Here is a 12430-nt window from a genome sequence, read left to right on the forward strand (position 1 = left end):
ATGTGTGATGACCAATACCTTGTATGGGTAAAATGTTAAAATTATAACTGAAGTTCCAAGGAGATGATGTATCAGGGCTTGAAGTACTAAATTTAGCAGTCAAAAGGGATACTTTACTAAGTGCAGGAGTCAGATGAGTTCAGCTGTCCTGGTGAATCTCTGACTTAGAGTGGGTTGATGGAAGTTGCTGAGGAAATTCCAGTGTAGTAGGTCTTTTTTTCCCAATTTAGGAAATTTAGATCCTGGAATATATTGCAGTTATTGAAGAAAATCTAGAAAAAAATAGTTTCTCACACAGTCTTAGTAGATGAATGATCTCTGTACACAATATAAAACATTCTTAAAACCCTAGCTACATAATACATCCTACTGAAGCTGACCTCAGAAAGAATCTTTTGAAATCTGTTATCTAAGCAGTACATCTCTTCCAGAGAAATTCCACATAATCTAAAAGACTATGTCTATCTTCACTTTTGAGAGTAACAAACAAATTGTCTTTGGAGAATGATCATGTGTTTTTCCTTTGTTGCTATATAGTCAGACTCAGGAGGCACCATTAGGGAGGAACACATGATGCAGGATAATCAGCTCATGGAAAAACTAAACCAGGGATGAGTGAAGAGCTTTTGTCTTTCTTGCTAGTTTCTAACCTAGCAAAAGAAATTAAAAACAAAATACTAGTTTGGTTTAATGAGTAGCAGGGTCTTCTGTAATTCTCAGTCTGATCATTTCCCTCATAATCCAAACTAGATCTGAAAATATTTTAAAATCTCAAACATGCTCAGTATTGCCAATGCCAAGCATTCAAAAATCATGAGGCAGAAACTGCAAAATCATGAGATTTTTAAAAACAACAAATCTTTGGGGAATGTTTTGGCTCTGGTTTCTGAGCCTTTAGGGAAGTTGCTTCATGTTTTCAAGACTTTCTTTGCAACCATGAAGACTAGAAATGTACTCTTTCTTAAAAATGAAAGCTGAGATTCTCATGTAATTGACACTAGCAGTTGGGGCTTTAAGGAAAACACACCAAATATCACATAAGTCATGATAAAATCATGAGCTAGCAATACTGTAAATGATGCATTTTGAAGTGCTGTATACACAAAACTGCAGATTAGTGAAATTATGTTGAGTATTAACTCTCCTCCCTTCAAAAGATCAAATCACCATGACTCATTACTCTGTTATTTACGGAAGTTTTATTCATATAATTTGCTACTTGTGACATCACTCCTTGCTCTCAGTTTATTCTCTCCTTACATCTATTCTGTTCTTACTTCTTATGCACCTGTCCCTTCCCCTCTGTCCCTCCACATGCTTCCCTGGTGGCAGGTCCTCCCCTTTCCCAGTAGACAGATAGTCTGGTTCTTCTCTCCCCCTGCTCTCTTGAGCTTGCTATCTCGTTCCATGCTCCCTATTCAAATGACAACTTCAGTCCGCTGGCAGCTCCAGTCTTGCTGTTGGCTGTAGTCGTTGAGGATACCCTCTTGTTTTCTTTCTCCCTTGCTTCTATCAGTAGTTCCTAACGGAGGCAATCAGTCTTGGTTTCTACATACTTCTACACATGGCCAACATCTTTACAACATACACATTACCAACCTCTTCGAGAGGCTAGAAATCAACACCATGAGACAGGGCAGCTCTCTGAAAAACCACTAGCAAATGCCCCAAAGAACAGTTGAGAGCTGCTGCTCTTTTATGCGCTTTGGCTTTGTATGTAGTAAACAATAAAATGTGGTCAAATGATAGTGTTTATTTTAAAGTTGTTCCTGTCTCAGCATCTCTCTGCAACAACAAAAGTGACGCATTCGCCAATCCCAGTTATGAGAATTCCTTGATGAATATTAAGATGGATCAGTGAAAGTACACTGTGACCTCTGGATGTCCATTAAGGATCAGACTATAGCAGATGATCAAGCAGTAAAGGGAGATGGGAAAGGAATTTAGGATAGAAGCCTTCAACTAATGAAGTGAGCAACTAATAATTATATATTAGTAACACAATTTGGAGTTGAAAGGATACTGATAACCAGGGGTGAAAGTAAGTTAGAGGACTTACCGGTACGCCAGAGTCCTGAGCAGGGGGTGTGGCCTCAACTGGAAGAGGGATGGCCTCAAATCCCCAGGCCCTTTAAATCTTGATTTAAAGGGCCAGGGCTCCAGCTGCGGTACTAGCAGCTGGGAGCCTGGGGCCCTTTAAATCACCACCGAGCTACCAGCTGCAGAGGCAGCTGGGAACCCCGGGACTCAGGGGCAATTTAAAGGCCCAGGGCTCCAGCTGCCGCTACCGCAGCAGAGCCCTGGGCCCTTTAAATCACTGAGAAGCCCTGGGGGCTCCCGGCTGCCATCGCTACCCTGGGGATCTGGCAGCGCTTTAAAGGGCCTGAGGCTCCGCTGTGGTAGCAGCTGCCGGAGTCCCGAGCCCTTTAAATCCCTGCCTGAGCCCTGCTGCCCGAGCCCTGGGGTAGCGGCGGCCGGGCTCCGTCGGGGATTTAAAGGTCCCCGGGAGCTCCAGCACCCGCTACCGCCCCGGCCCTTTAAATCCCGTCCGGAGCCCTGCCACCGCTACCCTAGGGCTTCGGCAGCAGGGCTCAGGTGGGGATTTAAAGGGCCCCAGCGGGGATTTAAAAGGCCCGGGGGGGTAGCGGCAGCTGGAGCTCCGTGGTCCTTTAAATCTGCGCCGCTGCTACCCCAGGGCTTTAAATTGTCCTCTGAGAAAGCCGGTCCCAGTACAGCGCACCGGCTCTTACCGGTACACTGTACCAGGGCATAGCAGCTTACTTTCACCTCTGCTGATAACTAATGTGGGAACCACTTCAACAGCCTTTTTCTGATTTCCTCTTTTCCACTGTCCTCTTATTTTCCTTACAAGTTTACATTATTTCTCTAATTCCAAATTTCTCCAAATATTGATTACTGTGGTATCTCAGGTACCATTCTGCAGAAACAGATCTCTGTATAGGTATTTTTGAGTAAATTTTTGACAGACAATGTTGCATACAAAATAGGTTTTTTACATTTCTCATGTGACCTATCCTCAAACTGTCAAAGGTCAAGCACTACTTTCCCTAAAGTACTCGATGCATTTTATTGAAAACACTGTACAATTCTTCCTTTATTAAAGGAGACTTTTTGTATAGAATTTATTCACACTAATTTGAAAGTTCAAAATATTTCTACCTGTACGAGTATATATAAAATATATATACTTTATAAAATATAAAAATATATCTGCCATGGAAATCTATGCTACCTTAAATATAGATGTCGCTACAGTCCCTCACTGATGGAGCAGGGAAAGGAAACAATTCCGCATCACAAGAAAAGGGAGCCCAGGAGCCACCTGGAGGTTGAAAAGAAAGAAAGCAGGAACCAGTCCCTTCAAGAGAACTGTCTCCAGCCCCATTCTCTTCCTCCACAGCTTCCCCTCTGGGCCCCAGACACCTAATCTACTGAGCAGTTTGCTTTTCTCAGTCCTGTTGAACCTATGCTCATCCACTCCCTTCTCCACCTTACTCAAGTGCATTATCAGGAGTCTCCCCTCCAGTTTCCCGCATACCCCTCCACCCATGCCAGATATAGCAGTAACCCACAGTAAACTTCTCACTCTAGCTAGGAGGGCCTGAGCACCTCCTTATCTCCATGCCTTTTTTTTTTTTTTTTTTTTTTAAAAGCATGAAGTGTGAGAGCAGTAACATAATGCTTACCACAAGCAATGCCTTTTGTTACATAAAATTTCCTGTGTTAAAAAAATGACTCAAGATGCACACTGGCAAAAAAAAGTTTGTATAATTCTGCTTCATAAACGTTTTTGTTCAAGTTACTGAAAGCAGTTGGAAACAACATGAGCAATCTGCACCTGAAAGCAAAACAAGACACGTCAGTAAGGTCAGCTTTTAAATGACACAAAATTTAGTTTTAAAAAAAGAAAGAGAGGATGCAACTCACCACATCCTTAATAAATTGCAAGAAGTTTCAGCAGTTATCCTAAAGAGAAAACAATATTTAAAAGGACTGTTCATTATCTAAGAAAGTTTACCTCTAAACAATCTATTTCAAACTAAATTCTCTGTTATATTTAAACACTGACCTGGTGAATTGTGGAATGAAATCCTTCCATGCTTCTGTCAAGTCAATGATTTTTTTTTTGATTTTTTTTTAAACAGGAAACTGGAACAACCTGTAACTTCATTCCAAGACATCATAATTTCTCAACACAAGAAGATCAGATGACAGAAGTAAAATTTATCTTGTGTATCAGTAATTTGTAGGGAAAACAACTACATAGTCTCAGGCTACCAGGCAACAGTGTATTTGTCTGGATACATTCACCTTCATGCTCAGCCACTAGAAATAGGCACAAACAAATACTCACAAACCAAACTGTTGAAGATATTTTCTGAAGGTATCATCAGATAGACCTATAGACTACTTAGCCATTTTAAGTAGCATTAGCTCTCCAAAACAATGGACCTAACATTGTAACCTTTGCCATTACATGTGTTCTGATTATTACCGAGTATAAATCAAAGACATGCAAGTTCCTTGTTCTGTGTTTAAACATGTACTAAATAAGCCAAACAGCTTCTTTCCACAATACCTTCAGGTGGTTTAGGGAGTATCTCTCCATGGACAACATGCTTTCAAGCAAGGGACCAAGTACGCACTGTGAACATACGGAAGACACTGACAACCATGACAATAAATAATGCTAGAGGGCATTCTTTATATAAAAAGAAGATATAGACAGTACCTAAAAGCCCTGAGAATCCAGAATTAACAATGCCAAAGCTGGAATAAAGATTTTCTAAGCAAAATTCAGTATTAATATGATTTAACAAGCTAGACAGCATGCCACCACTGCCCTTCATCCTGCCTCCTGAATATAACAGAAGACAAGAGCATGATCAAGAAGCACACTGGGAGGTAGTTTATGTCCAAAGTTTCATTCATGTAAGATAAACAGTTTTACAAAACTTTGTACTGACAGAAGTATCTGTGAAACTTTATACATTTTTCAATTAAAGTTGTGGTATCTTTAGAGCATTTAAACAGTTTCATTCACCTACAATGGTAAAGGCTGATGAGCAAATATATAGCAGGAAGGTTGCTATAGAATTACATTCACTTTGCACTCTTCAGGTCTGAAGAGAGCCATAAGTACCAAGAAAAGCAACTAAAAATCCTCTTACACACACATCAGCACTTTATTTACAAAAGTGTAAATAGATAACAGCGTGTAAAATTCAGAGGTGATGTTTTAAGGGGTGTAAGATACCAAGTCTTTAAGTAAACACTTACAGGAGGACTACTGTTTTAGCTTTCATCCAGAGAGGACTAGAAGGTATAAGTTATACTAACCCCTCCTGGAGTGAAGTCAAGGAGAGGACAGATCTAAATAATAGTCACAGAAGAGAACCAAGGGGAACTCCACAAGAAAAAAAAAAAAAAAAAAAGCACAGTCCATCCCACATCAGAAGGGGGCTGCTGAGCTTCCCTTTACATCTGTCTTTGGTTCCCTCTTCAATCATTACCACCCTCATGTTCCATGTTCTTACCCCTGCAGGTAGAAAGATAATTCCATTGAGAAGTTTCCTGACATTGTAAACCACCAGTTCAGATGTTGAGTGATTGCAAAGATTACATTTCTTTGAAAAATATTCAGGGTTGTTGATTTTTTTAAATAATTGCACTGGAATTTTCCTATCAGAAATAAAATATTAGTGTTACTCTGACAATAATATTAAAGTCTTGATGATTATGAATTCACACCATAAAAGGGTGAATTTATTTTGAATTAGATGTTAAAAACTACACAAAAGGCACCCATCCAAAACTCTGGATGCCCTTGACATGTATTTTAAAACAAAACCCTGGAGAGTTGCAACTAAAACTGTCTGAAACACTTCTCCCAACCCAGTTAATTACTAGCACTCCATCACCTTGATAGAAAGGATTGGAAACATAGTAGTGGCAAGGACTAACAGACATCTAGCTAAATAGATTATATTGTGTGATCACTCTGGATCAAGACAAAGGAGTGGAATCCTTGAGACATGCGGATAAAGAATAAAGGGGTGGGGAGAGGAAGGGAGTGTATGAGAGCAGCTGGCTAAATATGCAGCTGCTTTAGAGCTGGCCAAAGATAGAACCTGGAGAGGGAACCCTGGAACAGAATCTCATCTAGAGCTGGGGAAAGAGCACATCTGAAAAAGGGAGAACTCAAAGAGATAGCAGGCGCAGGCCGCCACTGAGAAGTAAATATTGTAACTGGCACAGGGGAAAGAGCAGTTTGTCCTGTGATCCTGGGATCTGGGCCAGATGCAAAAGTGCAGAGAATATGATTGGAGAAGAACCACCTAGGGATGCCAGAAGGCCTTGTAGTCTGTTGCCTAGAGAAGCAGAAGCTACAGCTCGCAAATTCAGCAAGGAGGCAACATGAGAGGCTTCTCTAATGCAAATACTAGAATGGAGGTTCTTAAACGGGGTGCACCCTCCAGAGGGGTGCAGAATGTATTCTGGGGGTGTGAGAAGCCTTAAGGGGGGTGGGGGTTACACCATGCACATTCAGAGCTGGGTGCCTGGCCAGCGGCTACTGCTCTCCAGCCACCAAGCTCTGAAGGCAGCACTGCCACCAGCAGCAGCAGAGAAATAAGGGTGGCAATACCATACCATGCCACCCGTACTTCTGTGCTCCTGCCAGCAGTGTCGCTGCCTTTAGAGCTTGGCACCCAGCCAGCAGCATCCGCTCTGCCTTCAGAAATGGGTGACAGGAGAGCGTCAGCTGCTAGCTGGGAAGCTGGGAGCATAAACTACTATAGACACAAAGAAGGGGACGTGATCAAATGATTTTGAGAACCACTGCACTAGGAGATGCCACAGGCATCAATGTTAGAGCCAACAGCAGCCTATGCAACCAAAGGCTAAGAAGCTCTCCCTCCCAAAGAAGGCACCTTTGAAGAATCTTTGGAACTAGACATAAGGACTCAGATACTAACCTTGTAACTTCCTATATGATTGCCCCTTAGGAGAATAGCCTGGAAATTTTCTGTACCTTTCTTCAGTAGATAAATCACTTAGGTTTTACTGGAGTCTTTGTACCCCTTCTTCTCTGCCAGCCCTAATAAAGAATCTGCCTTTATTTACTAGATGTGTGCAAGTGTCTAAGGGGAACCAACCAAGAACAGGAGCCTGTAAAGTCTCGCATTTGAAGTACATAACATGCTTGCTTCTAAATTCATGGTATACACCAGGCTACGTATCAGAACTTCTGGTGATTCTTCTGAGGAGAAAAGGGAGGGGAGGGGGAAGCTTGTCAGATACAGCAGATTGTCTGCTGGTTGATGGCACTTTTAAAAGAATTATATAAATAGGTACAGTGGCTATACTTAGAAGTTTCTACTGATTCATAATCTAACTGATTCTACTACTGGTCTCCCAAAAATGTATAAGAAATCTTTCAAACCAGCAGAAACATTTCAATTGCAATTGCTATATATAAACACAAGTATGAACATGTTAAAAAAAATAAAGACTTGTATTGATTTTAAATGTTTAGATATTGCCATAAGCGTATATGGCACTTTTTAGAGGGAATAAGATAAAGACTATTTAAAAGAGCGAAGTGGTTAAAGTGGAAAGGTATTTTGACACCTCTGAAAATGTATTTTAAAAAGTGTTCAGCATCAATAATATAGAATAAATGTTCACTGAATTATTACAAGAGCCAGTTCTTTTCTATTGTGTGCACAGCATCAATTTTTAAATAAAAAAATTGAAGCTACAAAAAGGTACACATTTGACAGTGTCCTTAGTTGTTCCCCGCCCCCAATATACTTCATGTTTAGCAGTTTTTAGTACAACTTACCAGTGCTTGTTCTTTGTTCACTGTTGTTCAAAATGACTACTTGAGAAGTTTAAGTAGAATTACTAATTTTATTCATTTTTAAATTGAGAAAAATTTTCCCATGTTTCAAAAAGAGCAGTTTAATACATCGATTTATAGTGTACAATGCCATGCCATACCAAAACATCTGTTTGTTTATCAAGTAATGCTGGCGTACCATACCCACTGCAGAACTAGCACAAAGCCATAGAACTGTTTTGATACCTCCTCAGCAATGGAAAGGTGGCTATAACATTTACATGCACTCTGTATTGGGGAGCATTTATTCCAAGATACGGCATTTTCTGATAGTTTAGTACTACTCACTGTTACTTTTCCAGTTACACGTTTAGGTTAACCATTTTCACAACGTTAAGATTTGGCAAAATATGCTATTACATTGCTAAGATAGCATATAGCAAGGAAACCTATGGGAAATACCTAGTTGTACAGGATTTCTCCTACTTGATAAAAATCTTCAGGATTAAAACTGGATAGAATCCTAATGGACTTGGAGACCTAAGGGGCTTCAGAGCCTCCTGACAACATCATCCATTCAATTTGATGCTTGGATTCTAGATTTTTTTTTTTTCCCCCTCCTAGGTGTATCGCAATTGGGTAAAGATCCCCAGAATCTCACCATTTCTTACCTCTTCAATTTCTCAGCTGCCCAGCCTCTCTCCTGCCCATTATGCTTCTCACTCTCATCTACCCATTCTAACTCCCCCCCCACACACACACACAGTTACTTGTCACCATCACACTCAACTTGTCACCATCCTGAGCTCTTGCCCTATCCCTTCATTAATTTGTTTTTAGACTGTAAATTCTTCAGAGCAGTACCTTGCATAATAGAGCACTGTTCCTGCCTGGAGCTTTTGGTTGCTACTCCAATAGAAACAACAGATACAAGTCACAACAACCAAACAGAGGCACTGAACACTTTTCTGGATAACCTATCTTAGCCTATTCAACTTTGCACAATTGCACTTCCAACCCCAATTTCAGTGAAGAGACTCTGCAAGCAAGATAGAGATGGACATTATGTAGTTACAGATTTACTTTGTTCTCCAACTGCATACTCAATGCGATTTTGCTAAGTTATCTTTTCCAATGTGAACTGACAATTTATGTTCTATTAACTCTAGTATTTGGTGGTAAACTGACCAATTAGATGGACAAATTGAGACCAATTGCCTTGGTTTGCTAAACCTAAATTTTGCTTTACCGTGTGTTGTTATAATGGTTGGGTAACCCTTGAGTCTTCTTTCACTGATCATTTGTGAGTTTCCCTTACTCTAGAAATAAGGTCATTATAGCTGAGCTAATGTGCTATTTTACAGATACATTCTGAAGGTAATTTGTTTAAATACATTTAAGTTATCAATGAACAGCTGATTATGGGAATAGTTTGGGAAATAAAGGCATCGAACACATTGCACTGTAAGATTACTTTATAGTATTATTAGCTCACTGAAGACAAGATGTCCTTCAAAACGAAAATCAGTTATCTCCATAAATTTTTACATTGCTTTTTAAAAATGCAAAACAGCAACTTGTGCATCAGGTTAACAGTATGTTGCAAAATGCATTTTCCTCACCCCCCGAATCTCCTTTTGCTAAAGTGAAGTAACTTTAAAGTATTGTACCCAGACCATTAAAAGCTATACACATTCACAAAAGACACCAGCACACAAAGAGTTTCACTCACAGAAATACCACTAACTTTCAATGTGTAACTACTGGCACCTGTGGCACTTGAAAGTCATGGCCGTCCACCAACAGCTGTCACAAGCCAATCATACAGAGAGAGACAGAGAAAACCTGCTCTGGAGCCCACTGCTATAAAGAAGGCTCCCCTAGCTCCGACAGAGGCCCCCACGCTGCCTGCACGCCCCATTACCCGGGACACCACACACTGGACACCGGTGAAAAGCAGAGAGTTATTCCCACACCTTGGGGTGGGCTCGTCCCAGGCTACTCAACAGAGGATTTATCATTTCGTTCCCCTCCACAGCTTCTTCCCCCATCCCCGCCTCGGCCTCCCGCACAGCTTCCCCCACCCCATTCCCCTCGGCTCGGCTCTCCCCAGCGCGCTCCCCCCGCCGCCACAGCCTCGCCGCCTACCTTGGCTTTCCCGGCCTCCACTTTCTTCTGCCTCTCCTCGTCCTCCATGGCCCCTGCGCACAGAGAGCAGAGCGTTACCGTTACCGCCGCCGCCGGCCCCGCTACAGCGACAGGAGCTTCCGTGGCGGATCCACCGGCGCCGCCATCTTCAGCTCCACGTAAACACGCGCGGCCGGGAAAAGTGACGTCCGCGCCGCCGCCGCCGCCTCGCCGAGCCCCGCTGCTCCGCACCTGGCCGAGAGCCCCGCCCACCCCCAGGCAACGGGAGCCACCACAGGGGGGAATGGAGAGGATGTGACGACCCTGCTCCCCTCCCCCCGGCACTCACCGAGGCATCCGCCTCCCCCCCTTTGAGCTCCCTGCCCCTCCCCCCATCTGCGGGGGGATCCACCCACCCGAGACATCTGCCCCCCCCCCCAAATCTGCAGGGAGATCCACCCACCCGAGATCCCTGCCCCTCTCCCCCCAATCTGTGGGGGGAATCCACCCACTTCCTCCGAGATCCCTGCCCCCTCCCCAGTCACAGACTGGCCTTATTGGAAATCCCCCCCAGTCCCAAGGTCCTTGCTCCCTCCCCTCACATTCACCAAGGGCGATCCACCCCCACTCCCCTAACAGACACCTAGCCCTTCCTAATCACTCACCCTATGACACGCTCTCCTTCCCCCAATAGGATGACACTGGATTGTGTCTATAAATTGTAATTTTAAAAATTTGAAGTAATAAGTAATATTTTTATTAAGACTAAACACTTGCAAACTGAATGCTGCTACAATATCCATGTGTGCAACATTGTTTTTCTAAATGTTTTCTTTAAAAAGAGGAATGTTTCCTTGCCTATTCCTGAAGTTGATGCAATGATCAGAGCACATTACATTGCAATGTCCTATGCATGTCCTATGCATTTTTGTCCTGGAAATCATAAAAATCAAGTCTGCGAGGTCTTTGTGCATTATGTACCCTAGGAGGGTAATGCCCAGTATTTTGTAAGATTAGGCCCCATGTCTGTATTTCATAACGTGTATATTTCATGCATCAGAAGTTTTAATAGCTTTTGTTTGGTTAAGGATCATGATGTTTAATTGACATGTATTAGTGAAACGTTTGGGGCACATCAGTACCTGGTAATTCAAGATTAAGCGGTATGCTGTGATAGCTAATAATACATTTGTATTACACTGGGGCTCTGAATATGCACATGGCATGCTTTTCCTTTTTGTTGTTAGATATTCATTAATAGGAACATTTCTTACAATACGTATGCATTTGTGTGTCTTAAAATATACATTTTCTTAAACATAATGCAAGCCTGGTCAGATTAACATGCACACTGTTCTATATGAACACAAATATATTCCCTATCAGTTTGTATTCGTACACATGTTTTCATTAAAGCTTATTTACATTTTTGAATTTGAAATAAAAGATATCATTTTAAAAGAATGTTCAGTTCCCAAATTTGGCAGTAGGATAAATGGTTTATCAACAAACAGGATGTTTAAAAATATTTTAATGTGAAAATTGCTGATATTTTACTTCATAAGGAAGAATACTATTTTCTATATTTTAATTTAATTTTTTATCAAACATGTGAAGAATCATATTTCAGTGTTGTAAGGAATAATTTTGAGGGAGAAACCATTCTGTAATTTATTTTAGAATTGAAAATCACATGTACCAAATAAATTTTATTCCTAAAATATACATATTTTTCTGTGGGGAAAAAAAAACATGGGCAAAATCTCTCTCTCATAGACATACACACTTGGCAAACTATTTCCATAGACAATGTCTTACAGAAAGGATTTTTAATTTAATCATATTCCCAGACTATGTCTGATTTCTATATTCCTTATAAGAATGTTCTTAGCTTCAACAGATCGCTAATAACATCCAATAACATCAAATAATGCAACTGATTTGCACAACTATATCTTCTAAAGAAACAGCTGTATATTGTCTCTGCCTCTTTGACTATCAATTACCACTTCAGAAAATTCATCATTGTATGCAGTAGCATCTGATGAGATTCTGTTGCTTAAGAGTACAAAGAAAGGATGCAGAGTGCACTGATGTGAATATCAATTAAATAGTTTGTACTGACTACTAAGGGAACCATTTAAATAATACAGCATACACGAAACTCACATTGATTAAAAGGTAATATCTAAAACCTCTGTCAAGGCATTCCATTTTCAATTCTCCTGATCCCTTTTTAATAAGATTCATCTGCCAAGAAATGTTTGTTTTTTAAATGTTATATTTAAGTCTGCATGTTTTAACTAAGCTGTAAACAGTCACTCCAGATACCTGTGCAATAATCATAGAATATCAGGGTAGGAAGGGACCTCAGGAAGTCATCTAGTCCACTCCCCTGCTCAATTCAGGACCAATCCTCAACTAAATCATTTCAGCCAG

General features: G+C 41.1%; 1 protein-coding gene across 18 annotated transcripts in view; it reads right to left on the minus strand.

Annotated features, from left to right (window-relative positions):
* Window positions 1-10333, minus strand: part of AKAP9 (A-kinase anchoring protein 9) — a 210018-nt gene extending 199685 nt beyond the window's left edge. For 11 of the 18 annotated variants that reach the window (XM_043541212.1, XM_037890715.2, XM_037890717.2 and 8 more), the window contains exon 1: window positions 10013-10331. In XM_043541212.1, coding sequence (XP_043397147.1) covers window positions 10013-10060 — 48 coding nt within the window. In that variant the 5' untranslated portion in view covers window positions 10061-10331. Of the gene's footprint in view, window positions 1-10012 lie in introns of all 18 variants that reach the window. The other 7 variants (XM_037890720.2, XM_037890713.2, XM_037890712.2 and 4 more) reach the window with 3 other exon arrangements.
* Window positions 10334-12430: the final 2097 nt, after the last annotated feature.

This window comes from Chelonia mydas, chromosome 2 (genome assembly GCF_015237465.2).
Source record: "Chelonia mydas isolate rCheMyd1 chromosome 2, rCheMyd1.pri.v2, whole genome shotgun sequence".
Taxonomy (NCBI): Eukaryota; Metazoa; Chordata; order Testudines; family Cheloniidae; genus Chelonia; species Chelonia mydas.